Here is a 27,954-nt window from a genome sequence, read left to right on the forward strand (position 1 = left end):
AAAGGTCCATCTAGTGAAAGCTATGGTTTCTCCAATAGTCATGTATGGCTGTGAGAGTTGGACTATAAAGTAAGGTGAGCCTCGAAGAAATGATGCTTTTGAACTGTGGTATTGGAGAAGACTCTTGAGAGTCCCTCGGACTGCAAGGAGATCCAACAAGTCCATCCTAAGGGAAATCAGTCTGGAATGTTCATTGGATGGACTGATGCTAAAGCTGAAACTCCAATACTTTGGCCACCTGATATGAAGAACTGACTCATTAGAAAAGACCGTGATGTTGGGAAAGATTGAAGGCAGGAGGAAAAGAGGATGACAGAGGATGAGATGGTTGGATGGCATCACCGACTCAATGGACATAAGTTTGAGTAAACTCTGGGAGTGGGCAATGGACAGGGAGGCCTGGCTTGCTGCAGTCAATGGGGTTGCAAAGATTTGAACACGACTGAGCAACTGAACTGAACTGACCCTCAGAACAGTGACGTGACCTCATTTAGTCCCAGTTTCCTCATCTGGGAAATGGGATCAGTACTTACCAGGTAGCTTGTTGCAAAGATTAAAGATAATCAGTGTTAGGGTGCAACACAGTGCTTGGTGCACAGACCTTACCTACCAGGAGCTGAGAGAAGCTATGTGCATGTATACAAATTATTGATCATAATAGGACAGGTCCTTCAGAAGAAATGTACGCAAAGCCTTAGGAACCCAGCAGGAAGAGAGTGACTCCAGGATGGTTTCATGGAGAGTGTGTTTGGGCTGAGCCTGGAAGGATGAGCAGGATATTGACAGGCCGTCAGAGGAGGGCAATTCCAAACGGAAGACAAGCAGTAAAGAAAGGTATGGCCTTCCACTGTTTGACTCCGGAATCCAGCCTCCTCTGCCAGGGCGCTCATCAACTGTTTCGACGACTGCTCCATTGCGTTTCTACTGTTAAGTCTCCACCATTGCTGAAGGGCCCTTGATATGTTTCTGGGAGATGGTATCAAACCAGCTTCTTCATTTCCTAGTCTGCCTCTAGTTTGTGTATCTGTTGTTCAGTGAAAATTGTTTAAATTTAACTTAGAGGAAAATAACATGAACAAGAACACTGTCCTGTCAGTGGGAAGAATTGCAATATATGCTCAAGCCAGGCTTTTCCCTTTAACCTAATCAGAAAATCGTGGCTGGGAAATTAGCCTGATTTGGATTTTACCTCAAATCCTTTAAAATGTTCTTCCCATCTGGGACTTGTCCATTAGTAATTGGCAAAGTCAACAACACACTCAAAGTCCTACCACCAGCGTTGAAGAGAGCCTGTTTCTTATGCTCGGACTGTGCTAAGTGAAAGAGTGAACTTCAGTGCTTTTTCTAGAGCATGTTGTGATTGCTGTGCTATAATGTGATGCTATTTGGGGAAGGAAACCAGAAAGATACATTAATAAAATTAAAGGATAAAACCTAATAACAGTTTGCAAGGACTGTCAACAGTGAAATGGAGGCCCAGAAAACAGTGTGTGTGTATGTATGGCTGGAGCCTATCTTAAAATGATATGAAAACCAGGAGGGAGAGATGGTATTAACCTCTGAGCTTGATGAAGAAATAAGATGAAATCATTAATTTTCATGACAGAGCAATTGCTGCTTTTTGTTTGATCCTCCCTTGTTAAGCTTTGAGTGAGCAGGGAACCTGTGTGTGTCTGTGTGTCTTTGTGGCTGTCAGGGAGGGTTATGATGGAGACACTCTCTTTCTTGTCCTCTTGGTCACATTCACACTGTGAATGGGGTCCCCCTGTTGGATTAATGAGAAAACAGGCATCAGTCATCAGTAGCAGAGCTTTCCTGATAGCTCAGTTGGTAAAGAATCCGCTTGCAGTATGGGAGACCTGGGTTTGATCCCTGGGTTGGGAAGATCACTTGGATAAGGGAAAGGCTACCCACTCCAGTATTCTGGCCTGGAGAATTCCATGGAGTCACAAAGAGTCAGACATGACTAAGCGACTTTCACTTTGACTTTCATCAGTAACAACTCAGTAAACGGTGATCCTGTTCTTCCTCATGCTCCAACACCATGGTGCTCTTCTTACAACCCACACCCATCCCATTAGCAGGTCTTACAGACTCTGCCTTCAGAATGTGTCTTGAGTGTGCTCCATCTCTCCATCCCTGCTGCTTCCACTGTGGTCCTGGCCACCGTCATCTCTCACTTAGATTATTCCAGTAGCCTCCTTACTTGTATCTACCCTCACTCATTCCGCCTTACTGCTTGTTTTCTGGAAAGCACAGGAGTGAGTCTGTAGAAATCTCAGACCAGGTCAATCCTCCCTTCTCCCTCTCCCCTTGTTACTGGGAGTGACCCAGGCTCCTCCTGCTCTGTCTCTGCCTTCACTTCTCTCATTCTTACTCAGCTCTGCTCTCCTGCCTCCTTGCTTGTCCTGAACCCCTTGGGCATCTCCCTATAGCCCCTGTACTCGCCCATCCCTCTGTGTGGAGCAGCCTCTCCAGGTCTGCCTGAGCCCCTCCCCCAGATCTGCTCACACCCACTCTGAGCAGAGCCCTGACACCCCAGTGTGAACTCACTTCCCTCCTTCACTCTCCATCCCCCTGAGCTGGCTTCCTTTTCCTTCTCATCCTCAGTACTTACACTAAAGTTAATTTTCCTTATTGACCATCTCTTACTGTGGAGAGAAACTCTAGGGGCTTGTTTCCTCATGGCTGAATTCATTGTGACCAGAACAATGCCTGGTGTATATTGATCCACAATAAATATCTGTTAGAATGGTCAGATGCATAAATGTTGGGAAAAACTACAGAATGAAAACAAAAAAGAGCCCTGAGGATTTTTTAAATTGTTCACTGTTATGGTTTAGCCACTATGAAATATACTTGTCATTGTTGATCAAACACTGTGGGGAGAACTGATGCTAAAAAGTTAGGATGGCAGGATAACTTATTTTAGATCTTTTTTTTCCTCTCCTTTTCTATCTCCATGTAGGATTTACAGCTTTTGAAGGAAAATGATCTAACTAAGATAGGAGACCGGGGAACCCCACTGAGTGAAGGACAGAAAGCCCGGGTCAGCCTCGCCAGGTAAATGGGGTTTCAGTTGCCATCCTGCCCCTCCTCCTCCGCGGCTCCTATTGGATGTGAGCACACAGACCCTGTTCACCAGGTGGGCCTGTGTGAAGCAGGGTCTTGCCTCTTTCCCTGGGCTCTCAGAATGAACCTGGAGTTGCTGGACGCCATCATGATTCAGAGATGAGACCCAGGGAGTGTGAAGTGTCCTCTCCTGACATCTCTCTATGTTTTCTAGAGCCGTGTATCAGGATGCAGACATCTACCTCCTGGACGATCCGCTCAGTGCAGTGGACGTAGGAGTCAGCAGACACTTGTTCGAACAGTGAGTTTGCTATTTTCTGTAATCTCTGCTTTCCAGGAACCCTGTAGAGATTGGGGAAGAGAGCTCAGGAAAGCCTTTGCGCCTCAGGAGACTCAGCTCGCTCTGCCCTGGTGTCTCTCTCTTCCCTCCCTTCCCTCCCTTCCCTCCACAGAAGATCCATTGTAGAGAAATTTTGCATCACAATGAGGTCAGGACAGGAAAATACAGAAGGTGCTTCCAGTGTGTGAAGGACAGTGGGGTCTGTACTTTAGGGAGTGAGGAATAGATGGGAGATTTCCCCATGACCTGCAGTTGATAACCAGACACTGTGATGGATCCATATCCTTGAAATAAGAAAGATGATGAATGGTTTTTAAATCATAGAGTTGGACCCAGTAATCTAGTACTTAGTGTCTGTCCTTTTCCTCCATCATGTGTTTAAGGCACATATGAAGCAAAATTTTCAGTAGTGACACAGGGGTTCCGTGGAAAGGCCCTCTTGGTTTGTGCTTATTATTCTGTAGGTTTGGAAATTCTTAATCAGGCCTAGAATTAAGACTATATCCCACATCTAAGCATGAAATTAATTGTTTAGCATTGCTTCATGGATGCTTACTTGAATTAATACTTAGACCCATGATGTAGGGTTAGCTTGAATGTGGAACTAGAGATCTAGAATCTGGTGGCAATCTCGACTTCCGTTTTTGTGTTTCTGGAATACAAATTGCTCTTGCCTGGCTACAGAATGGCTGAAGTGGAACAACTCTTGTGCTTTTCTGTGAATAACTTGTCCTAATACATGCTGACTGAAGCCTCTGATGGAGTCTAGACTGGCCTTTTTGAAAGCCTCATGAGCTTGCTTTTGCTAAAACAGCATCCACACCTACCCCATGGTTGCTTACCTTGCTGTTGTCCACCTTGTTAAGGCCAATGAGCCTTCCAGCTGCACTTATTAATGCCCTGCTGTGTGCACTGAGATCAGTGCCCTTACAGATGCTACTGCAGGAAACCTCTTAGTTTACAAGGAGGACGGAGAGCAAGGAGAGGGGAAGGACCACACTGGGCAGCATAAGGCAGACTTAGGATGCTCAGCTCTCATTTCTGCCTCTGAGGAATCTGTCTCAATGTGGAGTTTGTTAAGACAGTTACCCGGGGAAAGGTCAGCTGAGTCAGGGTTCAGAGGTTTCTATACAGGAGAGTAAGTGCTGAATGGAAGTGGATGCTGGACAGCTCCCTGTGCCCCGGGCTGAGCGGGAAGTGCCCTGGGGGTGTGCAGGCTGGGTATGTATGTGGAGGTTGAGAAGATGACCCAGTTCCCTTTGCTGGAGGAAGAGTAGAAGCGCAGGAAGCGAGGCTGTGAGAACAGAAGGCACATCCTCGCCTGGAGGAGGCAGGCTGTACAGCAGAGAGAAGCTGTTTGGGAATTCTCGCTGTCAGGTCCTGTGTTAGTTTGCTGGGGCTGTGTCTGTCCAGGCTGACTTCACAGAGACCAGAGCCTGGGAAAGTCCAAGGTGAGGGTGTTGGTGGAGTTGGTGTTTGGTGAGGACCCAATTCGTGTGTCCTCATGTGGTGGAAGGGGTGAGGGAGCTGTGTGGGTCCCTTTTATAATGGCACTAGTCCCATTCAGGCAGACTCCACCCTCATGACCTCACCTCCCAATGGCCCCATCTCCAGTACCTTCATAGTGGAGATTAGGTTTCAATGTATGTATTTTGAGGACACAAACATTCAGTCACAGCAGGTTGTTAGAGATGGCAGCGCTGGGGGAGCAGTGCAAAAATAATAGAAATTCATTTTCTCACAGTTCTAAAGGCTGGACTCTCATGACAAGGTGTGGGCAGTTTGGTTTCTCCTTAGACCTCCTTATCTTCTGATGACAGCTTCCTCGCTGTGTCCTCGGACATGGTCCTCCCTCTGTCCACGCACACCTCCGTGTTTCTGTCCTTATGTCTTAGTCTCCTCTTCTAAGGACACCAGTCAGATTGGATTAGGCCCACTCTAATTAAGGGTAACAGTTAGCTCTTTAAAGGTTCTGTCGCCAGATTCTAAGGTTCTGGTGGTCAATGTGCCATCATACGAATTTTTTGGGGAACAGAATTCATTCATAGCAAATCCTTAACAGCAAAGTAAAGAGACTTAAGCAGATCAGTGGAGTGAGTGAGAGAGATATGTGAGGAGCTCTGAGCTCTGGATATGAGGAGCTGGGATTCCATATCCATTAAGCAGGGGTCATGGGGCAGGTACCACTGAAGGCTGTATGTGAAAGGTGCTTAGTGTTGGAGCGATGAAAGAGCTCTGGAAATGGATGGTGGTGATGGTTACACAATGATGTGAATGTACTTAATGCCATTGAGCTGTATGCATAAAAAATAGTTAAAACTGTAAATTTCATGTTATGTATATTTTACCGCACACAAAAATTACACATTAGCATTGAATCTTTCAGAACAAAAGAGAGCAGGGCAGCTGACATGTGGCATGGCCTCCCATTCTCTGATCTGACCGCCCCCCTTTTCCCACCCTCTTTTGATTGTGATTTGATAAATTTTCTCTTATTTAAAGCACCTAGTGGCTCAGATGGTAAAGAATCTGCCTGCAATGCAGGAGACCTGGATTCAATCCCTTGGTTGAGAAGATCCCCTGGAGCAGGGCATGACACTATACTTGCCTGGAGAATCCTCATGGACAGAAGGTTCTGGCAGGCTACAGGCCATGGGGTTGAAGAGTCAGACACGACTGAGTGACCAACACTTTCACTGATGACTTTTCCCTCAGGAAGTGCCTTGTGGCTTGTCATGAGTTCAATGATGGGATACTAGTACTGAGACATGAATTTCCATCCCCCACTCTCCTGGCATCATGAGTGGCTCAGCCTCCCTGTTCCCAGCGCTCCACCCTGAACTTGCAAATGTCTGCTATCTGCAAAAGTTCCCCATCACTGCAAGAGCAGTTTCTGCTGGCTCTTGTGTCTGTGTCACAGGAAGGGGAAGGGAAAGCTTACTGATTGCCATGTATCAGTGTGCTGAACACAAAAACTCTCTCAGGTGTTTATAAAGGTGAGGTGTTTATAACATGTTTGTAAAGTCCTCTCCAACCTTTCAGTTTAGTGACCTTGGATGTTCACTTGATAGAAGCAAGCTTGTCAAGAGTTCTTTGCTAATCAGAACCACATTCTCTAGGGAAACTTAGGGCAGGGATCACAAAGGCAATTTAGGAAATCACTCAACAGTGACTGAGAATGTTCTCAATGAGTTAGGCAATTGGACGGAGCAATATGCTATGAGAGATGGTGGTCGTGTTGAAGCTTAGTCGTGGTCAATATTTTCTATTAAAAGTGAATGAATCACACTTCTACTTGCCATTATCAGCTTCCTTTAGTCATGAGTATATACCAGGTTACTAATGTTTGTGATTTTTATAACTATATTTTGTGATGATTAAGTGGGTTCTATTACCTATAGAAGGTGAGAGTCCTTAGATGAACTGATGCAGTCTCACTTGTGTCCAGCCATGGACCCTCTCCTGGTTCAACCCCACATCACCAGACCCCTGCCTCCTACGTCTTCAGCTTTTCAGGTCTGTCCTGATCAGACTCCCATGCTGCTGTCTACACAGCTCACCCTCCTGCTCCGGCCCTTCACAGACCTTGCCTTGCCCTCCCCTCCCATCTCCCCAATTCAGGAAGCAACTCCAGGTCTTCAGAGAACAGGCTTCTTTGTCGTCTGCCCCCATCAGCCTTTCCAGCTCGTCCCCACACCTACTCAGTATTCCACTGTGCTGGCTTTGTGGGGATCCTTTCTCACCCTGTCTGTCTATACATACTGGCCCCTCTGTCCCAGAGCCAGGGAGCAGTGTGCCAGGACACAGCAGGACACAGCAGGAAGATGGAAGACGAGACCTGCCATTCCCTCCCGCTCCTCCAGGGGGTGCCCATGCCCTCTGTTTTCCCACAGCCCTCAGTGGGTACGCTTGATCATTATGAGTCTCTCCACCCCCAAGAAGCTGTGATTGCAGGAAGGCGCCTCAGCCTAGCATGTTCTGCCCCAGACCCCTGCACCTGCTGTGTCTTCTTCAAGGGATGTTTCCCCAGAGAATCTCAGGGCTCCTGTGTCTCCCCATCTAAGACAGCAGCCCCCTTGCTTTTTCTTCAGAGCATACATCATGGCCTGATAGTACATTTCCTATACTCGTTCAGTGTATCCCCCTTTTACATGGTGCAAAGTAATGTCTGCTTTCTTGACCTGCGATGTAAGTCTAGGGAGTGGCACCTTAGTAAACCTCTGCAGATTGAATGGATGAAGGTGCAGATTCTGAATTATTTGTATCCCCTCTACCATGGAATGTGTCTCCTCTTAATACAGCCCCTATATAGAATGATGCTGGATTGGACAAAAAGTTCAGCTGGGTTTTTCTGTAAGATGTTATGGAAAAACCCAAAGGGACTTGGTGGCCAACCCAATAAATAGAATTAACACAGCCCTTATATAGAATTAACGTTAACTTGTTTCTGAATCAATCATTTTATGACATAACTTGGAAATCTTTACTCTGAACTTGAAAAATAGTCTATCTTTTTAGAGATGGATAAAAAGCATTCAGTTCAGTTTCAGTTTAGTCGCTCAGTCGTGTCTGACTCTTTGTGACCCTATGAACTGCAGCACGCCAGGCCTCCCTGTCTATCACCAACTCCCGGAGTTCACTCAAACTCATGTCCATCGAGTCCGTGATGCCATCTCATCCTCTGTCGTCCCCTTCTCCTCCCGCCCCCAATCCCTCCCAGCATCAGAGTCTCTTCCAATGAGTCAACTCTTCATATGAGGTGGCCAAAGTACTGGAATTTCAGCTTCAGCATCAGTCCTTCCAAAGAATACCCAGGGTTGATCTCCTTTCGAATGGACTGGTTGGATCTCCTTGCAGTCCAAGGGACTCTCAAGAGTCTTCCCCAACACCACAGTTCAAAATTATCAATTCTTCGGTGCTCAGCTTTCTTCACAGTCCAACTCTCACATTCATACATGGCCACTGGATAAACCATAGCCTTGACTAGACGGACCTTTGTTGGCAAAGTAATGTCTCTGCTTTTGAATATGCTATCTAGGTTGCTCATAACTTTTCTTCCAAGGAGTAAGCGTCTTTTAATTTCATGGCTGCAGTCACCATCTGCAGTGGTTTTGGAGCCCCCCAAAATAAAGTCTGCCACTGTTTCCACTGTTTCCCCATTTAATTCCCATGAAGTGATGGGACCAGATGCCATGATCTTAGTTTTCTGAATGTTGAGCTTTAAGCCAACTTTTTTACTCTCCTCTTTCACTTTCATGAAGAGACTTTTTAGTTCCTCTTCACTCTGCCATAAGTGTGGTGTCATCTGCATATCTGAGGTTATTGATACTTCTCCTGGCAATCTTGATTCCGGCTTGTGCTTCCTCCAGCCTAGCATTTCTCATGATGTAATCTGCATATAAGTTAAATAAGTAGGGTGACAATATACAGCCTTGACGTACTCCTTTTCCTATTTGGAACCAGTCTGTTGTTCCATGTCCAGTTCTAACTGTTGCTTCCTGACCTGCCTATAGGTTTCTCAAGAGGCAGGTTAGGTGGTCTGGTATTCCCATCTTTTAGAATTTTCCACGGTTTATTGTGATCCACACAGTCAAAGGCTTTGTCATAGTCAATAAAGCAGAAAGAGATATTTTTCTGGAACTCTCTTGGTTTTTCAATGATCCAGTGGATGTTGGCAATTATTTACAAAAATTTCAAAGTCATTAATTGGCCACTTTGTTGTAATTCTTTATATTACTTCATCTCTGATGGAATGTTAGAAAGCAAACATTTTACCAAATTTGTGTTGCTCTGTCTTGGACATAGAATCCCATCAGATTTGATTAACATGTGCCTTCAGGGACTATTGGCAAGTAATTATGAATTAAGGAGAAACAGTTCCATTAAAAGCTTTAGTACTAAGTCTGAAGAGGTTTACTCACTCAGGAATCTTAGATACAAATGCTGAACTAAGACATGTCAAAGGGAAAAATGAATTCTTTTGGACTTAATGAAACAATGGTGTGTGTAGTTACATCCTGGTGTCTTGCTTCTGATCACAGGCCCAGTGTCCAGAGTGTCCCCTTAGGACTTTTCTGTCATGAGTCCAAAGCACATGACTGCTAATGGTTAGGGAGGAGTGGAGAAGGGCGCTGACATTTACTGAGTGGATTGGTGGTTTGATTGCTCAGAACCTGTGGGTGAGTTGTCCTTGGCCTTGTTTTGAGATGAAGAAACAGGTTTTGTCACTCATCCGACATCAGGCTCATGAGAGGGACTGAGCTGCAGTCTGCTGCCTTCACACTCTCCATCTGACTCACAGGCTGAGCTCTGGCCCAGGTTCCTAAGATTTGCTCTGTGAGGAACTTCGGCACCTGGAGTACCTGCTTGCAGCCCTGACTATGGTCACCTAGGGCCCCAAATCCAACTACTTGCTTCCCTGGAGGGTTTGTGGACCTTGTGGGATGGGACTGGGGCTGAGTTTCTAGGGGTCTGAATTAAAAATGTGAAGCAGTTGGAAAAGTTACTTAAAAAACACCTTTAAGGTTGGATACTGAAAGAGGTTGTTGGCCTTCCAGACCTGCCAGGCCTATTACTTGCCCAGATTAGACTTAAGAAAGAGCCCAGAATCAGTGATAGACACACATATGGTTTAATGATTAGGGCCAACTTACATGTCCAAAGGAAATCCTGGAAGGGCATCCTATCATTTGAGGCCCACGTTGGAACAGGACATGGTAGTCTTTGCTCCCAGGGCAAGGGGGCTGGAGAGGGGGGAGATTACCTGTTATAGGGGAAGTTGATGTCAGGTTGGGCCATTGGTCACCATGAAAACCAGCAGAGGGTCATGTTCCTCTTGCCCCTTTGACAAGCATTGTACAGGGTTGTTATCTAAAGCTAGAGCAGTCATTAGCTGGGCCCTGGGACAAGCATATAGGAAGGTCAGTCATGTAAGTAGGTGTAGGTGCAGCAGACACTGGTTGAGCAGGGGTGTATAGAGAGCAAGAGAAGAGCCATTTTGGGTGGCCTGATCACACAAGGGTCTTCGCTAAGAGAACTGGTGTATCTTTTGGCCATTGGATGATTCCCATTGTGATTTGGGCCATCTGAATTCTGTTCTTTATTTTCATATTTGGAAGGTGTTCAGTCCTTATGAAAGAAGACTGGTTTCCTGGATGGGACTGGGACTGTTGTAGAGACTGATGGAAGCCACACTGGCATTCATTTTCTGTTTAATATTATTTGGGAAGAAGTGTCTAGAAAAGGCACTCTAGCAAAGGTTACCAAGATTCTATTAATTTTTTGTTGTTAATGTGTACATCATAAGTCATAAATAATTTCCTAGAAAACTGTCTAAGGAAAATGCACATATTTTAATATAACATAGATGCTTCTTTTCCCATTCCCACATAGTGATAAAATATTAAGTTCAGTCAAGTTTTGGAATCTCAGTATTGCTCAATTATTTTTTCATTATGAAATGTAAATTATTGTTAAGCTGAGTTTTTAGAAAAAATTTAGCAAGTGCCTCCTTCACTGGACTGTATTTTAGAATTTTTTTTAGCGGAACTGGGCTCACATTTGCTGCTGATAAATTTGAGCACCTGCTCAGGATCATTGACATATTTGTATTTAACTTGTATTATTCATTTTTTATTTAAACTATAGACCTTTGCTGTGTTGTTTTTGTCTCATTATGTTTTCAGAATATGTGTTTTCAGTTTGGAGCACCCCCACTAATGTGTATTTGCATTCTATACCTTTTACATTTGTAGGTGTATTCGTCAGGCCTTGAAGGAGAAGATCACAATCTTAGTGACTCATCAGCTGCAGTACCTAAAAGATGCAAGTCAGATTCTGATACTGAGAGATGTAAGTAGTTTCTAGAAGTCTGTGAAATTGCTAGAACTCAGGTGTGTTGAAGGCCAGAACTTCCAGCAGGTCACTCTCCTTGGATTCATGGTAAATGTCCTCTTCTCCCTCAATTTAACTCCCTCTTTTTCTCAGAGCTGATGCTATTCATGTCTTTGAGGATCAATCCAAAGACCTGTAAAGTGTCACTATTAAACTTGAAGCCACATAAACACTAAAGCATATAGGAGTGCTACCACAGGACTACTGAAATATTACTGTTCTATTGAAATTTGTTAAGGATAATGGTGCTATTTTATTTATAATGTGTGTTTTCCCCTTATACAACTTAAGTCAAAGTTTTTTACTTGGAAATTAGAGCTACTGAGACCTGTTTGTATCCACATGATTGTCAAGCACAATTTGCCTCAAGAGCGTCTTCCATTAACATTAGAAGCGAGGTTGGGTAGCCAAGCACCTGGGTCAGAGACGCCCACTCTGCAGATCTCCCTGCCCAGGTCTCTATGAGCTCGATACGTGTGGGAGCCTGTGCAGCAGGAGGACAAGGCCCTGCCTTCATGGGACTCCTGTTCTTATGGGGATGGATGTGACAAAGACGGTGACATCCTGGCTGGCTCCTTGAGGAGCTGGTGCCTCTTGGGGACTGAATGATATGAAGGTGGGGGCCACACAGTCACCTGGGGGAGGGGGTCTGAGGCAGGGGGTATTAAGGAAGGAGCTGACCTGGCAGGCTGGAGGAACAGCAGGAAGACCAGTGTGTCTGAGGAGAGTGAGCAGGGGGACATGGAGGGAGCTGTTCTCCAGGCAGTGGGCAGTGAGCCTGGAAGTGGGATTGAAGCCTTGGATGGGCCAGAGCAGAGGAGTGATGTGGTCTGATGTTGGAGTTAAGAGATTCCTCTGATGGTCACTGGAGGGGTGACAGCAGAAGCAGTTAGAAATCTTAGTAAAGCTGAGGAGGCAGAAGTATGGGCTCAGGATAGGGTATCAGTTTCCAGAGCTGCTGTAACAAAGCACTGCAAACTGGATGACTTAAAACAACAGAAGTTTATCATCTCCCTCCTCCCTGGAGGTTATAGATCCCAGATCCAGGTGCTGGCAGGGCCATGATCTCCCTGAAGGCTCCAGGCAAGAATCCTTCCTTCCAGCTGGTGGTAGTCACGACCTTCCTTGTGTTCCTTGGGTTTCAGCTGCAGCACTGTGGTCTCTGCCTCTGATGTCACATGGCCATTGTCCCCGTGTCTGAGTCTCTTCTCATAAGGATATCAGTCATATAGGATTTAAGGTCACCCTGTTCCAATGTGACCTCATCTTAACTTCATTGCATCTACAAAGACACTGAATGCAAATAAGATCATGTTCACAGGCATCATGTTTAGGGCTTGAACTTACTTTTTGGGGGGCTACCAATCAACCCCAACTCCTAGCATGACTGGGGATGGGTGGAGATTAGTGAGAATATTTCAGGCTTACTGGTTGTTTGATGCTTCAGACCTCGGCTTCTTTATCTTTGAGCATCAGCACCTCTGTCATTAACCCTTGTCTGTTCCACAGGCCCTTGGTCAGTCAGTTCAGTTGCTCAGTTGTGTCTGACTCTTTGCGACCCCATGGACTGCAGTACACCAGGCCTCCCTGCTGCTGCTAAGTCGCTTCAGTTATGTCCGACTCTGTGCGACCCCATAGAAAGCAGCCCACCAGGCTCCTCCATCCATGGGATTCTCCAGGCAAGAATACTGGAGTGGGCTGCCATTGCCTTCTCCAAGTACCATGGGTACCATGTAAATAGACAAGAAGGATCTTATTGAAGGGATGGAAAGGTTCTAAAACAGAATTGTATGTCTGTGCCACTCAGGAAAGTTATTACAATCACTGACTTGTACACTTGAAATGGGTGAACTTTATGATAATATGCCTCAATAAAGGTGTTAAAAAAAAAAAGTCCCTGTCTTGCAAACCACCCATCAAGCATTAAACATTTCTGAAGGCCCACAATCAACAAGAGAGGATTCTCAATTAGTGTTGAGTTACAGAGTGAAAACTTTTCCCTTACTATTTACAATATTATAAGGGAGCCAGTAAGAAGACAGGACTGGGAAAGAAAGCTCAGCAGACCTCACAAATGAGACTTCTGATAACAAAACATAAAGGCCCTTTTTCTTTAAAGATGGTGCATCTGTTCCTTTGTAGATTTCTCTTCTGTCCCCTGAGGGTAGAGTGATGAACTTGTAACACCCTGTAGAGATCAGTGTAGTTAGCTGTCCCACTCTATGACACCCACCCTCCCCTGGCAAAATCTGGACTGTGGATGGCTATGGAGGATTGGGCAGTGAGACCAGGTGGAGCTAGTGTGGTAAAGATCCTGACTGCCAATGCAGGAGACTTAAGAGACTTGGGTCCGATCCTAGGCTGGGAAGATCCCCTGGAGGAGGACATGGCAACCCACTCCAGTATTCTTGCCTGGTAAATCTCATGGACAGAGGAGCCTGGTGGGCTACAGTCCATAGGACTGCAAAGAGTCAGACACAACTGAGGCGACTTGGCACATATGCACAAGTAGTGTGAACTCAGGACGTAGTGAGCCGTGTACAGAGGCCGTGTAGGAAAACTGAATGTGTCCCTGGGGCACATTGTTTGATTTGGATTATGTTGATGTATGAGCTCAGCCAGAGACCTGACAGTTTTGACCAAGATTTGGAGAACATTTGGGAAAGACTGGATATTCCTGGCCACTCTCTTCTGGGGTAGATGTAGAGCTCATTAGTTTGGGAAGTGGGTGGAGAGAGCAAGAGGACTGACTGAGATCTGGTGAGCATCAGGAATGTTGGTTTCCTCCTCCCTTTGCCCACAGTCACCGGTGTGAACCATGTGAATCATTTCCCCTCTCATTGCCAACACAGATTGTTGGTTCTCCTGGTCCCCATGTGGTACACAGCGTACTTTCTGCAGCCACTGCTCTGCTGCCTTGCAGATTTCATCCACAGGCTTGGTTAGTCACAATTTAGTAAGGTTTTTTCCTCTCTGTTTTTTTTTTTTGTTTGTTTTTTTGTGTAGATTTTATTTATTTACTTATTTAGTGTGTGACCTAGACATACCATTGTTTTATTGTTTTATTTTTATTTTTTTTACTTTATTTTACTTTACAATACTGTATTGGTTTTGCCATACATTGACATGAATCCACCACGGCTGTATACAAGCTCCCAATCCTGAATCCCCCTCCCACCTCCCACCCCATATCATCTCTCTCGATCATCTCCATGCACCAGCTCCAAGCATCCTGTATCGAACATAGACTGGCACTTCGTTTCTTACATGATAGTATACATGTTTCAATGCCATTCTCCCAAATCATCCCACCCTCTCCCTCTCCCTCTGAGTCCAAAAGTCCATTCTACACATCTGTGTCTCTTTTGCTGTCTCGCATACAGGGTCATCATTACCATCTTTCTAAATTCCGTATATATGTGTCAGTATACTGTATTGGTGCTTTTCTTTCTGGCTTACTTCACTCTGTATAATCGACTCCAGTTTCATTCACCTCATTAGAACTGATTCAAATGTATTCTTTTTAATGGCTGAGTAATACTCCATTGTGTATATGTACCACAGCTTTCTTATCCATTCATCTGTTGACGGACATCTAGGTTGTTTCCATGTCCTGGCTATTATAAACAGTGCTGCGGTGAACACTGGGGGTACATGTGTCTCTTTCAATTCTGGTTTCCTTGGTGTGTATGCCCAGCAGTGGGACTGATGGGTCATAAAGCAGCTCTATTTGCAATTTTTTAAGGAATCTCCACACTGTTTTCCATAGTGGCTGTACTAGTTTGCCTTACCAACAACAGTGTAAGAGGGTTCCCTTTTCTCCACACCCTCTCCAGCATTTATAGCTTGTAGACTTTTGGATAGAAGCCATTCTGACTGGTGTGAAATGGTACCTCATTATGGTCTTGATTTGCATTTCTCTGATAATGAGTGATGTTGAGCATCTTTTCATGTGTTTGTTAGCTATCCGTATGTCTTCTTTGGAGAAATGCCTATTTAGTTCTTTGGCCCATTTTTTGATTGGGTCATTTATTTTTCTGGAGTTGAGCTGCATAAGTTGTTTGTATATTTTTGAGATTAGTTGTTTGTCAGTTGCTTCATTTGCTATTGTTTTCTCCCATTCAGAAGGCTGTCTTTTCACCTTGCTTATATTTTCCTTTGTTGTGCAGAAGCTTTTAATTTTAATTAGATCCCATTTGTTTATTTTTGCTTTTATTTCCAGTAATCTGGGGGGTGGATCATAGAGGATCCTGCTGTGATTTATGTCTGAGAGTGTTTTGCCTATGTTCTCCTCTAGGAGTTTTATAGTTTCTGATCTTACATTTAGATCTTTAATCCATTTTGAGTTTATTTTTGTGTGTGGTGTTAGAAAGTGATCTAGTTTCATTGTTTTACAAGTGGTTGACCAGTCTTCCCAGCACCACTTGTTAAAGAGATTGTCTTTACTCCATTGTATATTCTTGCCTCCTTTGTGAAAGATAAGGTGTCCGTAGGTGTGTGGATTTATCTCTGGGCTTTCTATTTTGTTCCATTGATCTATATGTCTGTCTTTGTGCCAGTACCATACTGTTTTGATGACTGTGGCTTTGTAGTAGAGCCTGAAGTCAGGCAAGTTGATTCCTCCAGTTCCATTCTTCTTTCTCAAGATTGCATTGGCTATTTGAGGTTTTTTGTATTTCCATACAAATCTTGAAATTATTTGTTCTAGTTCTGTGAAAAAGACTGCTGGTAGCTTGATAGAGATTGCATTGAATCTGTAGATTGCTTTGGGTAGTATACTCATTTTCACTATATTGATTCTTCCAATCCATGAACATGGTATGTTTCTCCATCTATTAGTGTCCTCTTTGATTTCTTTCATCAGTGTTTTATAGTTTTCTATATATAGGTCTTTAGTTTCTTTAGGTAGGTATATTCCTAAGTATTTTATTCTTTTCGTTGCAATGGTGAATGGAATTGTTTCCTTAATTTCTTTTTCTACTTTCTCATTATTAGTGTATAGGAATGCAAGGGATTTCGGTGTGTTGATTTTATATCCTGCAACTTTACTATATTCATTGATTAGCTCTAGTAATTTTATGGTGGAGAGTTTAGGATTTTCTCTGTAGAGGATCATGTCATCTGCAAACAGTGAAAGTTTTACTTCTTCTTTTCCAATTTGGATTCCTTTTATTTCTTTTTCTGCTCTGATTGCTGTGGCCAAAACTTCCAAAACTATGTTGAATAGTAGTGGTGAAAGTGGGCACCCTTGTCTTGTTCCTGACTTTAGAGGAAATGCTTTCAATTTTTCACCATTGAGGATAATGTTTGCTGTGGGTTTGTCATATATAGCTTTTATTATGTTGAGGTATGGTCCTTCTATTCCTGCTTTCTGGAGAGTTTTTATCATAAATGGATGTTGAATTTTGTCAAAGGCCTTCTCTGCATCTATTGAGATAATCATATGGCTTTTATTTTTCAATTTGTTAATGTGGTGAATTACATTGATTGATTTGCGGATATTGAAGAATCCTTGCATCCCTGGGATAAGGCCCACTTGGTCATGGTGTATGATCTTGTTAATGTGTTGTTGAATTCTGATTGCTAGAATTTTGTTGAGGATTTTTACATCTATGTTCATCAGGGATATTGGCCTGCAGTTTTCTTTTTTTGTGGCGTCTTTGTCAGATTTTGGTATTAGGGTGATGGCGGCCTCATGGAATGAGTTTGGAAGTTTACCTTCCTCTGCAATTTTCTGGAAGAGTTCAGCAGGATAGGTGTTAGCTCTTCTCGAAATTTTTGGTAGAATTCAGCTGTGAAGCCGTCTGGACCTGGGCTTTTGTTTGCTGGAAGATTTCTGATTACAGTTTCAATTTCCATGCTTGTGATGGGTCTGTTAAGATTTTCTATTTCTTCCTGGTTCAGTTTTGGAATATTGTACTTTTCTAAGAATTTGTCCATTTCTTCCACGTTGTCCATTTTATTGGCATATAATTGCTGATAGTAGTCTCTTATGATCCTTTGTATTTCTGTGTTGTCTGTTGTGATCTCTCCATTTTCATTTCTAATTTTATTGATTTGATTTTTCTCTCTTTGCTTCTTGATGAGTCTGGCTAATGGTTTGTCAGTTTTATTTACCCTTTCAAAGAACCAGCTTTTGGCATTGTTGATTTTTGCAATGGTCTCTTTTGTTTCTTTTGCATTTATTTCTGCCCTAATTTTTAAGATTTCTTTACTTCTACTAGCTCTGGGGTTCTCCATTTCTTCCTTTTCTAGTTGCTTTAGGTGTAGAGTTAGGTTATTTATTTGACTTTTTTCTTGTTTCTTGAGGTAGGCTGTATTGCTATGAACTTTCCTCTTAGCACTGCTTTTATAGTGTCCCACAGGTTTTGGGTTGTTGTGTTTTCATTTTCATTCGTTTCTATGCATAATTTGATTTCTTTATTGATTTCTTCTGTGATTTGTTGGTTATTCACAAGCGTGTTGTTCAGCCTCCATATGTTGGGATTTTTAATAGTTTTTCTCCTGAAAAGATGCTTGGAATGATTTCGATTTTTTAAAATTTTATCAAGGTTAGATTTATGGCCCAGGATGTGATCTATCCTGGAAAAGGTTCCATGAGCACTTGAGAAAAAGGTGAAATTCATTGTTCTGGGGTGAAATGTCCTATAGATATCAATTAGGTCTAACTGGTCTATTGTATCATTTAAAGTTTGTGTTTCCTTGTTAATTTTCTGTTTAGTTGATCTGTCCATAGATGTGAGTGGGGTATTAAAGTCTCCCACTATTATTGTGTTATTGTTAATTTCCCCTTTCATGCTTGTTAGCATTTGTCTTACATATTGCAGTGCTCCTATATTGGGTGCATATATATTTGTAATTGTTATATCTTCTTCTTGGATTGTTCCTTTGATCATTACGTAGTGGCCTTCTTTGTCTCTTTTCACAGCCTTTGTTTTAAAGTCTATTTTATTGGATATGAGTATTGCTACTCCTGCTTTCTTTTGGCCTCTATTTGTGTGGAATATCTTTTTTCAGCCCTTCACTTTCAGTCTGTATGTGTCCCTTGTTTTGAGGTGGGTCTCTTGTAGGCAGCATATAGGGATCTTGTTTTTTTATCCATTCAGCCAGTCTTTGCCTTTTGGTTGGGGCATTCAACCCATTTATGTTTAAGGTAATTACTGATAAATGTTCTGCCTCTGTTATTCTACTATTTGTTGCCTCCAGAGTGTTTCTGATCTCATTTATTGCGTTATTCAGTATATATTGACTCTTTTTTATTTCTTCTAGGTCCTTGTTAAACCTTTCTTGCATCTTCTCAATCCTTGTCTCCAGGCTATTTGTCTGTGATTCCATTTTGATTTCAAGATTTTGGATCATTTTCACTATCAATATTCGGAATTCTTTCTCAGGTAGATTCCCTATCTCCTCCTCTTTGGTTTGGTTTGTTAAGCATTTCTCCTGTTCCTCTACCTGCTGGGTATTCCTCTGTTTCTTCATCTTGGTTATATTGCTGCGTTTGGGGTGGCCTTTCTATATTCTGGGAATTTGTGGAATTCTCTTTACTATGGAGTTTCCTCTCTGTGGGTGGGGTTGTATCAGTGGCTTGTCAAGGTTTCTTGGTTAGGGAGGCTTGTGTTGGAGTTCTGGTGGGTGGAGCTGGATTTCTTCTCTCTGGAGTGCTATGAATTGTCCAGTAATGGGTTGTGAGACGTCAATGGTTTTAGAGTAGTTTTGAGCTGCCTGTATATTGAAGCTCAGGGGTGTTGCTGGAGAATTTGTGTTCTTGTGTTGCTGGAGAATTTGCGTGGTATATCTTGCTCTGAAACTTGTTGGCCCTTGGGTAGTGCTTGGTTTCAGTGTAGGTATGGAGGTGTTTGATGAGCTCCTATTGATTAATGTTCCCTGGATTCAGGATTTCTCTGATGTTCTAAGGATTTGGACTTAAGCCTCCTGTTTCTGGTTTTCAGTTTTATTTTTACCCTAGCCTCAGGATTTCTCCATCTATACAGCACTGATGATAAAGCATCTAGGTTAAAGATGAAAGGTTTCTCCACATTGAGGGTCACCCATAGAGGTTCACTGAGTTACATGGAGAAGAGAAGAGGGAGGGGGTAGTTAGAGGTGACTGGAATGAGATGAGGTGGGATCAGAAGAGGAGAGAGCAAGCTAGCCAGTAATCACGTCCTTATGTACGCTTCCCCTCTGTTTTTAATCTTCTATTTCTCGTATCTTGAAGCTACCATTAGTGACAAAGGACAGGGGAATAGGAGGCTGACCCAGGGACACATTCAGGCCTCCCTGCCCATTGCCAACTCCCAGAGTCTACTCAAAGTCATGTCCATTGAGTCGGTGATGCCATCCAGTCATCTCATCCTCTGTTGTCCCATTCTCATCCTGCCTTCAATCTTTCCCAGCATCAGTGTCTTTCCAAGGAGTCAGTTCTTTGTATAAGGTGGCCAAAATATTGGAGTTTCAGCTTCAACATCAGTCCTTCCAGTGAACACCCAGGACTGATCTCCTTTAGGATGGACTGGTTGGATCTTCTTGCAGTCCAAGGGACTCTCAAGAGTCTTCTCCAACACCACAGTTCAAAAGTATCAATTTTTTGGTGCTCAGCTTTCTTTATGGTCCAACTCTCACAACCATACATGACTACTGGAAAAAACATAGCTTTGTCTATACAGACCTTCATCGGCAAAGTCATGTCTCTGCTTTTTAATATGCTGTCAAGGTTGGTCAGGTCCCTCATTTATCAAATGAACTTCTGTCCTGAGAAAAATTATTAAATGCAGAACCTCTGCTTCTCTAGAAGAAATATCTCATGTCAACTGTCTCATGTCCTCTTTCAGGAATGGGGAGTTCAGGTTTCTCAGATTTTATAGCAGTTAATTTCATGTTGGAAGAGGGTGATACTAGTGTGTAAAACCCCAATGATGACAGTATTATTAGCACAGGATCAGTGGGAGACAGAGTAACCTATTTAGTTTGTCCCTAGATCTTTTAGGGTCCCTTATTGCTTCTTTTGAGGATACTACCCCCAATTTTAGTGCTATCAGAACAACTATTTGTCCAAGTGTGAGCACCCCTGGATGAGTTGGGGTCTATCCTTACTGTTTGTCTGGTTCCTCTCTAACAGCAGAAAGGGAATGGCTGCCCTCTCATCCCCTCAGAGTTGTCTGTGCTTGGCTGCTCAGTGAAGTTGCTATCCTTGTACCACTACTTGTTTCCTTGTGTGTCTTATAGGTACTATGTAGAAAATGGTAATTTCATTAAATAAAGTCCTTGAATTTTGCCTCCAAAGTGGAACAAGGCACAGTATACCCTGAATAATTTTCTAATTCTGTAGTATAGACAGTACCCAAATGCTTTGTTGAGTTTCTCAAAATGGACCACCTCAGGAGATAGGGTGAAAGAGGTCCCAGCTAGGGTCCTGGGGTACCTTCTTCCATCTGACCTGCCTTAACCAGAGATGCCCTCCTCTGTTTAGTTTTGCATCCTGTGATTTTTCCCTATATTTTGTTTGACACTGAGTGAATGAGCTGAGCCTTATTTCGTGGGGTCAGAATATAGTGAAGATATCTGCACATTATTTTATAGGACTTTGTAAGAGAGGGATGAGGATGAGATGGTTGGATGGCATCACTGACTCAATGGACATGAGTTTGAGCAAACTCAGGGAGATAGTGAGGAACAGGGAAGCCTGGTGTGCTGCAGTCCATGGGGTCGCAAAGAGTTGGACATGACTGAGCAATGGAACAACAACAACAAAAGGAGGGAAACTGCAATGATGTGTCACATGTGTTCAAAGAAAATGATTAGAATGACTGTAGCTTAAACAGTTGCCTGAGTAGAGGATACCTGGTTGACTGCTTGTGACTGGTTGTTCTGCAGTTTTTATTAAAAATTTTTTTTTGTTAGATCTGAGTGCATTGGTTCTTAGGTGTTGGTTTGCTGGCATGGGAGGTCAAGGATTTAGAGCCACCTCAGTCTCATGGCCTCTTTGTTTAAATTTGGCAGCTATAATATTGAATTTTCAGTTGGGAACTTCCTGCATTTGTGGGGAAGTGGCAAAGACCATGAAGATAAAGCTCATGGGTTCTCTAGGGCTGGTTCCTACATGCCTATAGCACATGATACTATAACAATGGTCTGTGAAGATTTGATGAGAGACCATTACCCCTGGAGATGTGCTTGTTGCCAAGTCTGGGTGAGCCTTCAGTTTCTTTCCTGGAATATCTTCCCCAATTAACTGTTTGCTTGCATTTTAACATGATGCTTCTCTCAATTTCCATGTTGCCCAAAAATACTGTACTGGTACTTCTACCCACATCTGTAGTTTTAGCATCCCTGAGTTCCCATGGTAGTTATGTCAATGGCCTCCATTTTTAAAACATGAACATACATTTCTTTCATATCTCCCAGCACCTAGCATAGGGTTTGACAGTGAACACCATGCTCATTTTGCTCTTTGGAAGAAAAGCTGTGACCAACCTAGACAGCATATTAAAAAGCAAAGACATTACTTTGCCAACAAAGGTCCAATAAGTTTTCCAGTAGTCATGTATGGATGTGAGAGTTGGACCATAAGGAAAGCTGAGCGCTGAAGAATTGATGCTTTTGAACTGTGGTGTTGGAGAAGAGCCTTGAGAGTCTCTTGGACTGCAATGAGATCAAACCAGTCAATCCTGAAGGAAATCAGTCCTGAATATTCATTGGAAGGACTGATGCTGAAGCTGAAACCCCAATACTTTGGCCACCTGATGTGAAGAGCTGACTCGTTTGAAAAGACCTTGATGCTGGGAAAGATTGAAGGCAGGATGACAGAGGATGAGATGGTTGGATGGCATCACTGACTTGATAGACATGAGTTTGAGCAATCTCCGGGAGTTGGTGATGGACAGGGAGGCCTGGGGTGTTGTAGTCCCTGAGGTGCAAAGAGTCAGATGTGACTGAGTGACTGAACTGAACTGAACTAGATTTTTTTCACCGGAATTCCAAACCTAGAGATAATTTTCTTAGGAAAATAATAATTTAAAACTAGTTAACTTTTCTTAATTAGTATATAGATTGGATTAATATTATCAAATGTAAATGAATTCCTCTCAAATTCTTTATTTTAGGGCAAAGTTATGGAAAAGGGGACTTTTGCTGAGTTTTCAAAATTTGGGATAGATTTTGAAGATATTATTTTATGGGAGGAGACAGAGGAGGCTGAACCATCTCCAGGTCCAGGAACACTCACTCTGATCTCCGAGTCTTCGGTTCAGTCTCAACCGTCTTCCAGACCCTCTTTGAAAGATGCAGCTCCAGAGGACCAAGATGTGAGTTTCTCATCCTGCAACATGCCCTTGTCTGTCTGCTCTTGGTGGCCTCGTGGACCTTCAGTCTACTTCTGTCATGACATCTTTGTTTATCCCAAAGTAGATCTTAAGATTCCAAGCCTCATTTCATGGAATTGGTAGAATTAGAAAATCATGAAGGGAGCAAGCCTGCTTGGTGTTCTCCTTTGGGTGTAGGATGAAGAGTCATATGGAGCTCAGTAGTGGGTGCACTGCTATGAATTTCCAGCTGGTTGTGGCTCACGCTGATATGAGAACTCATCAGTTTACCATAGTTACATCCTACTCACTCTGGTGGCTCCCAACTTCCCTTATGCATCTAGAGGTTTAATGTGAAGACCCCCTTAGACTGAGTCTTTCTGTGACCACATTAAATTGGCTACTTTTCCTATATGTTGGAATGTTCTGGCACTGCAGGTGATTGATGGTAATATTTTGCCCCTTTGTTAGATAGTTCATTGTAGGCCAGACACTTTAGAGTTAGTTCTTGTCTTCCTTTTTTATTACCCTTTGAGACCTAGAGCCACATCTTATTCACCTTGAATGTCCAGTGGTCAGCATAGAGTTGAGTACATCTTTGGCTCATGTGACTCTATAATGCATTCTAGGTCCTACAGACAGAAATGGAGAAAAGCACTAGCTCTCTCTTAAAAATATACATGGGTACTCCTTGGTATCCAAGCCCACAATATCCAGACCTAGGAACCTGGATGATTCTGATAAATATTCAGATTAGTCACTCACATTCTACACTCAGGAGTCACTCCCTGAAATTCAGGAATTAAATAGATTTGGGTCATGTGCTGTCCTGTGCTGTCCAGACTCACATTATTTCAACTTCCTGTGTGAACTTATTTTGCTGTATTTGTCTAGGATTTTGAGCACCAAGTATGTTTTATGTTTCTATCTTTGGAAGTGATACAAGTCATTTAGAGGGATATGTTAGTGCCATATCACTTTGTGTATTATTTTGGAAGAAGCTTCTGCATTTGTACTTGAATCAGGTAGTTGTGCTTGTGCTGAGAGTCATGATTGACTTTAAGCAAAGCCACCCAACAAGTGAATAATTTCGTGCAAATGATGTTCTTTTTCTAATAGATTTCTGAAAATAGGATGGCTGAGTCCAAGGGTAAATGCATATGTGGTCTGGATAGACATTTGCACACCCTTTTCTGTAGGAAATGGACCATCCTGCACTCCTACAAGCATATGAGATGTGTCTGTTTCCTCACAGCTTTGCAGTGAAGGGCATTTTAAACTTTTGAAATTTGGGGGTTCCTTACTTAAAATTTTGTTTTTACTGCTGTTCTCCCTCCCAGGCTGAGACCATCCAGGTTACATTTCCACTGGAGGGCCGTTCGGTTGGAAGAGTTGGTTTTAAGAGCTATGAGAATTACTTCACAGCCGGTGATCACTGGTTTATCATCATTTTCCTTATTTTAGTGAACATCGCAGCTCAGGTAAATAAGAACATTTATTTTGGTTTGTGCCCTCTTCTTGGTATTTACATATTGTCTATACTGTATTTATTTAATTTATTAATATTAACATTTTTAATATATATAGTAAGAGATTTGTTTCAGAGAACTGCTCATGAGCTTGTGCAGTCTAGCTGGTGAATGTGAAATCAGAAAGGCAGTCCTACAAGATGGAACCTCAGGCAGGAGCTGACCCTGCAGTCTTGAGGCAAAATTTCTTTCTCCTCCAAGAAGCCTCAGGTTTTGCTCTTCAGGCCTTTACTGACTGGACGAGGCCACCACAGTATTGAGGGTGATCTCCTCTACTTCAGTTCTAAGGATGATGTGAATCACATCCACTGAATACCTTCATAGCAACATCTAGACGAGGGTTTGGTTGAACCACTAGAGACTGGCCTGGCCAAGCTGACGCAGAAACTTGATCATCACAGTTCAGATCAGTTCAGTCGCTCAGTCGTGTCCGACTCTTTGCGACCCCATGAATCGCAGCATGCCAGGCCTCCCTGTCCATCACCAACTCCCGGAGTTCACTCAGACTCACGTCCATTGAGTCAGTGATACCATCCAGCCATCTTATCCTCGGTTGTCCCCTTCTCCTGCCCCCAACCCCTCCCAGCATCAGAGTCTTTTGCAATGAGTCAACTCTTTGCATGAGGTGGCCAAAGTATTGGAGTTTCAGCTTTAACATCATTCCTTCAAAGGAAATCCCAGGGCTGATCTCCTTCAGAATGGACTGGTTGGATCTCCTTGCAGTCCAAGGGACTCTCCAGAGTCTTCTCCAACACCCCAGTTCTAAAGCATCAATTCTTTGGTGCTCAGCCTTCTTCACAGTCCAACTCTCACATCCATACAAGACCACAGGAAAAACCATAGCCTTGACTAGACGGACCTTAGTCGGCAAAGTAATGTCTCTGCTTTTGAATATGCTATTTAGGTTGGTCATAACTTTTCTTCCAAGGAGTAAGCGTCTTTTAATTTCATGGCTGCAGTCACCATCTGCAGTGATTTTGGAGCCCCAAAAAATAAAGTCTGACACTGTTTCCACTGTTTCCCCATCTATTTCCCATGAAGTGATGGGACCGGATGCCATGATCTTCGTTTTTTGAATGTTGAGCTTTAAGCCAACTTTTTCACTCTCCTCTTTTACTTTCATCAAGAGGCTTTTTAGTTCCTCTTCTCTTTCTGCCATAAGTGTGGTGTCATCTGCATATCTGAGGTTATTGATACTTCTCCCGGCAATCTTGATTCCAGCTTATGTTTCTTCCAGTCCAGCATTTCTCATGATGTACTCTGCATAGAAGTTAAATAAGCAGGGTGACAATATACAGCCTTGACGTACTCCTTTTCCTATTTGGAACCAGCCTGTTGTTCCATGTCCAGTTCTAACTGTTGCTTCCTGACCTGCATACAGATTTCTCAGGAGGCAGGTTAGGTGGTCTGATATTCCCATCTCTTTCAGAATTTTCCACAGTTTATTGTGATCCACCCTGCTTATTTAACTTATATGCAGAGTACATCATGAGGAACGCTGGGCTGGAAGAAGCACAAGCTGGAATCAAGATTGCTGGGAGAAGTATCAATAACCTCAGATATGCAGATGACACCACCCTTATGACAGAAAGTGAAGAGGAACTAAAAAGCCTCTTGATGAAAGTAAAAGAGGAGAGTGAAAAAGTTGGCTTAAAGCTCAACATTCAGAAAATGAAGATCATGGCATCCGGTCCCATCACTCCATGGGAAATAGATGGGGAAACAGTGGAAACAGTGTCAGACTTTATTTTTTGGGGCTCCCAAATCACTGCAGATGGTGACTGCAGCCATGAAATTAAAAGACGCTTACTCCTTGGAAGAAAAGTTATGACCAACCTAGATAGCATATTCAAAAGCAGAGACGTTACTTTGCCGACTAAGGTCCATCTAGTCAAGGCTATGGTTTTTCCTGTGGTCATGTATGGATGTGAGAGTTGGACTGTGAAGAAGGCTGAGCACCAAAGAATTGATGCTTTTGAACTGTGGTATTGGAGAAGACTCTTGAGTCCTTTGGACTGCAAGGAGATCCAACCAGTCCATTCTGAAGGAGATCAACCCTGGATTTCTTTGAAGGACTGATGCTAAAGCTGAAACTCCAGTACTTTGGCCACCTCATGTGAAGAGTTGACTCATTGGAAAAGACTCTGATGCTGGGAGGGATTGGGGGCAGGAGAAGAGGGGGATGACTGAGGATGAGATGGCTGGGTGGCATCACTGACTCGATGGACATTAGTCTGAGTGAACTCCGGGAGTTGGTGATGGACAGGGAGGCTTGGCGTGCTGCGATTCACAGGGTCGCAAAGAGTCAGACACGACTGAGCGACTGAACTGAACTGATTGTTATCCACACAGTCAAAGGCTTTAGCATCATCACAGTTTCTATCAGTTCTTTTTTCTTTGAAAAGTGCTGACTTTTATGCTGTTTTTATTATGCTTTTCCGTCCATTTTGGTTTGCACTCAATGAAATCTGTGAGGAAAATAACTGAGGCTTACTTATTGAGGTGAGGTGTTGTTTGTACGTAACAGAGAGCTTCTAGGAAGAAAAAGAATGTCTTGTAAAGATATTAAAATGTATCATACCCTCCCCTGACCTGTGGTCATCTGGGGTGTGGACTTGGTGCAGACCTGACCTGGAAGGACCGTCTCCACATTCTGGAGCCTTTCCATCTCCCAACCTAGTGAGCAGGGTGTGAGGCTCAGTGATGTCAGTGTCTGAGTGACTATCATTTCCTGCTCCAGGTTTCCTACGTCCTGCAGGATTGGTGGCTTGCGTACTGGTGAGTGATTCCTGGTCTGACCCAAAGGGCTGTGAAGTCTACATAAAGCCTCATTTTCCCATAGCAGAGGGGATAGTTGGGGCTTGTTCAGCCTCTTCTTCTGATTCTCACATAGTTTCTCTGAAAAAGAAGTAAATTTCTGGCTGGTGGAGTGAGACTATCCCCATATTTGACCCTCAGCAGCTTCCTCACATTCTTGAGAGCTGAAAGTTGTGATTCAAATGGATTTTTTACAAGGTAGACAGACACAGGGCCTAGTGAGCTGGGAACCATTTTCCACCATAAAACACATCTCCTAAATAGAGGTTAATTTTTCTGTTGTTTCCCTAAATTCTATCTAGAGTGTAATATTTTTTCTTTGTTTTTCCTTTTCCCTAGGGCAAATAGACAGAGTACCCTATATGCCATGGCATATGGAAAAGGAAGGGTAGTTGAAATACCTGATTCTGGCTGGTACTTAACAGTTTACTCAGGTAAATCATCTGGTCTGTTACACGAGAGTCTGAGGTGTTTACTAGGAGCCTGTGTGAACAACTAGAGCTCCCAGGAGTAATTCAGTAATGTCTTAACAGATGAAGAGTCTGAGTTGCATTTACTCTGTGAATTAATTAGAATGAGTATTTTAAAAATCTACTAGAAGAAAGTGGGCTCATGAAGACTCTTAATTTGCTCTGTACTGGATTTTGGTAGTTAAACAAGGATTTCATATTGAGAAAATCAGCCACTGGAAATATGTACTACTGTCTATTCTAACAGGTTGCTTTAGCTAAAGCCTACATCATTATATGAATGGGCAAGGGGATTAGAAACGGATTCCCACCCTGTTGTTTGTATTGTTTCAATTCTTTCTGAATAAACCATGGCTTTTACTGATCCTGAATGAAATCCTTTGGCAGAAAGTGTCCCACATAAAAGTGTTATTCCCTCGCAGGTATGCAAACTTCCCTTCACCACACTCATCTCTTGGGCTTCACTACTTAAGAAAGAAGTTAAGCAGGGAGAAATCCAGTGTCTAGAAATTAGAATTCCTTCTCTTTCTTCC

General features: G+C 43.1%; 1 protein-coding gene across 1 annotated transcript in view; it reads left to right on the plus strand.

The window, feature by feature from the left end:
- LOC102187779 (multidrug resistance-associated protein 4-like) overlaps positions 1 to 27,954 on the plus strand; it is a 210,362-nt gene that overhangs the window by 52,253 nt on the left and 130,155 nt on the right. The window contains 7 exon segments of the mRNA XM_018056290.1: positions 2,969 to 3,063; positions 3,287 to 3,373; positions 11,167 to 11,263; positions 22,408 to 22,608; positions 23,946 to 24,086; positions 26,875 to 26,912; positions 27,291 to 27,385. Coding sequence (XP_017911779.1) covers positions 2,969 to 3,063; positions 3,287 to 3,373; positions 11,167 to 11,263; positions 22,408 to 22,608; positions 23,946 to 24,086; positions 26,875 to 26,912; positions 27,291 to 27,385 — 754 coding nt within the window.

Source organism: Capra hircus, chromosome 12 (genome assembly GCF_001704415.2).
Source record: "Capra hircus breed San Clemente chromosome 12, ASM170441v1, whole genome shotgun sequence".
Taxonomy (NCBI): domain Eukaryota; kingdom Metazoa; phylum Chordata; class Mammalia; order Artiodactyla; family Bovidae; genus Capra; species Capra hircus.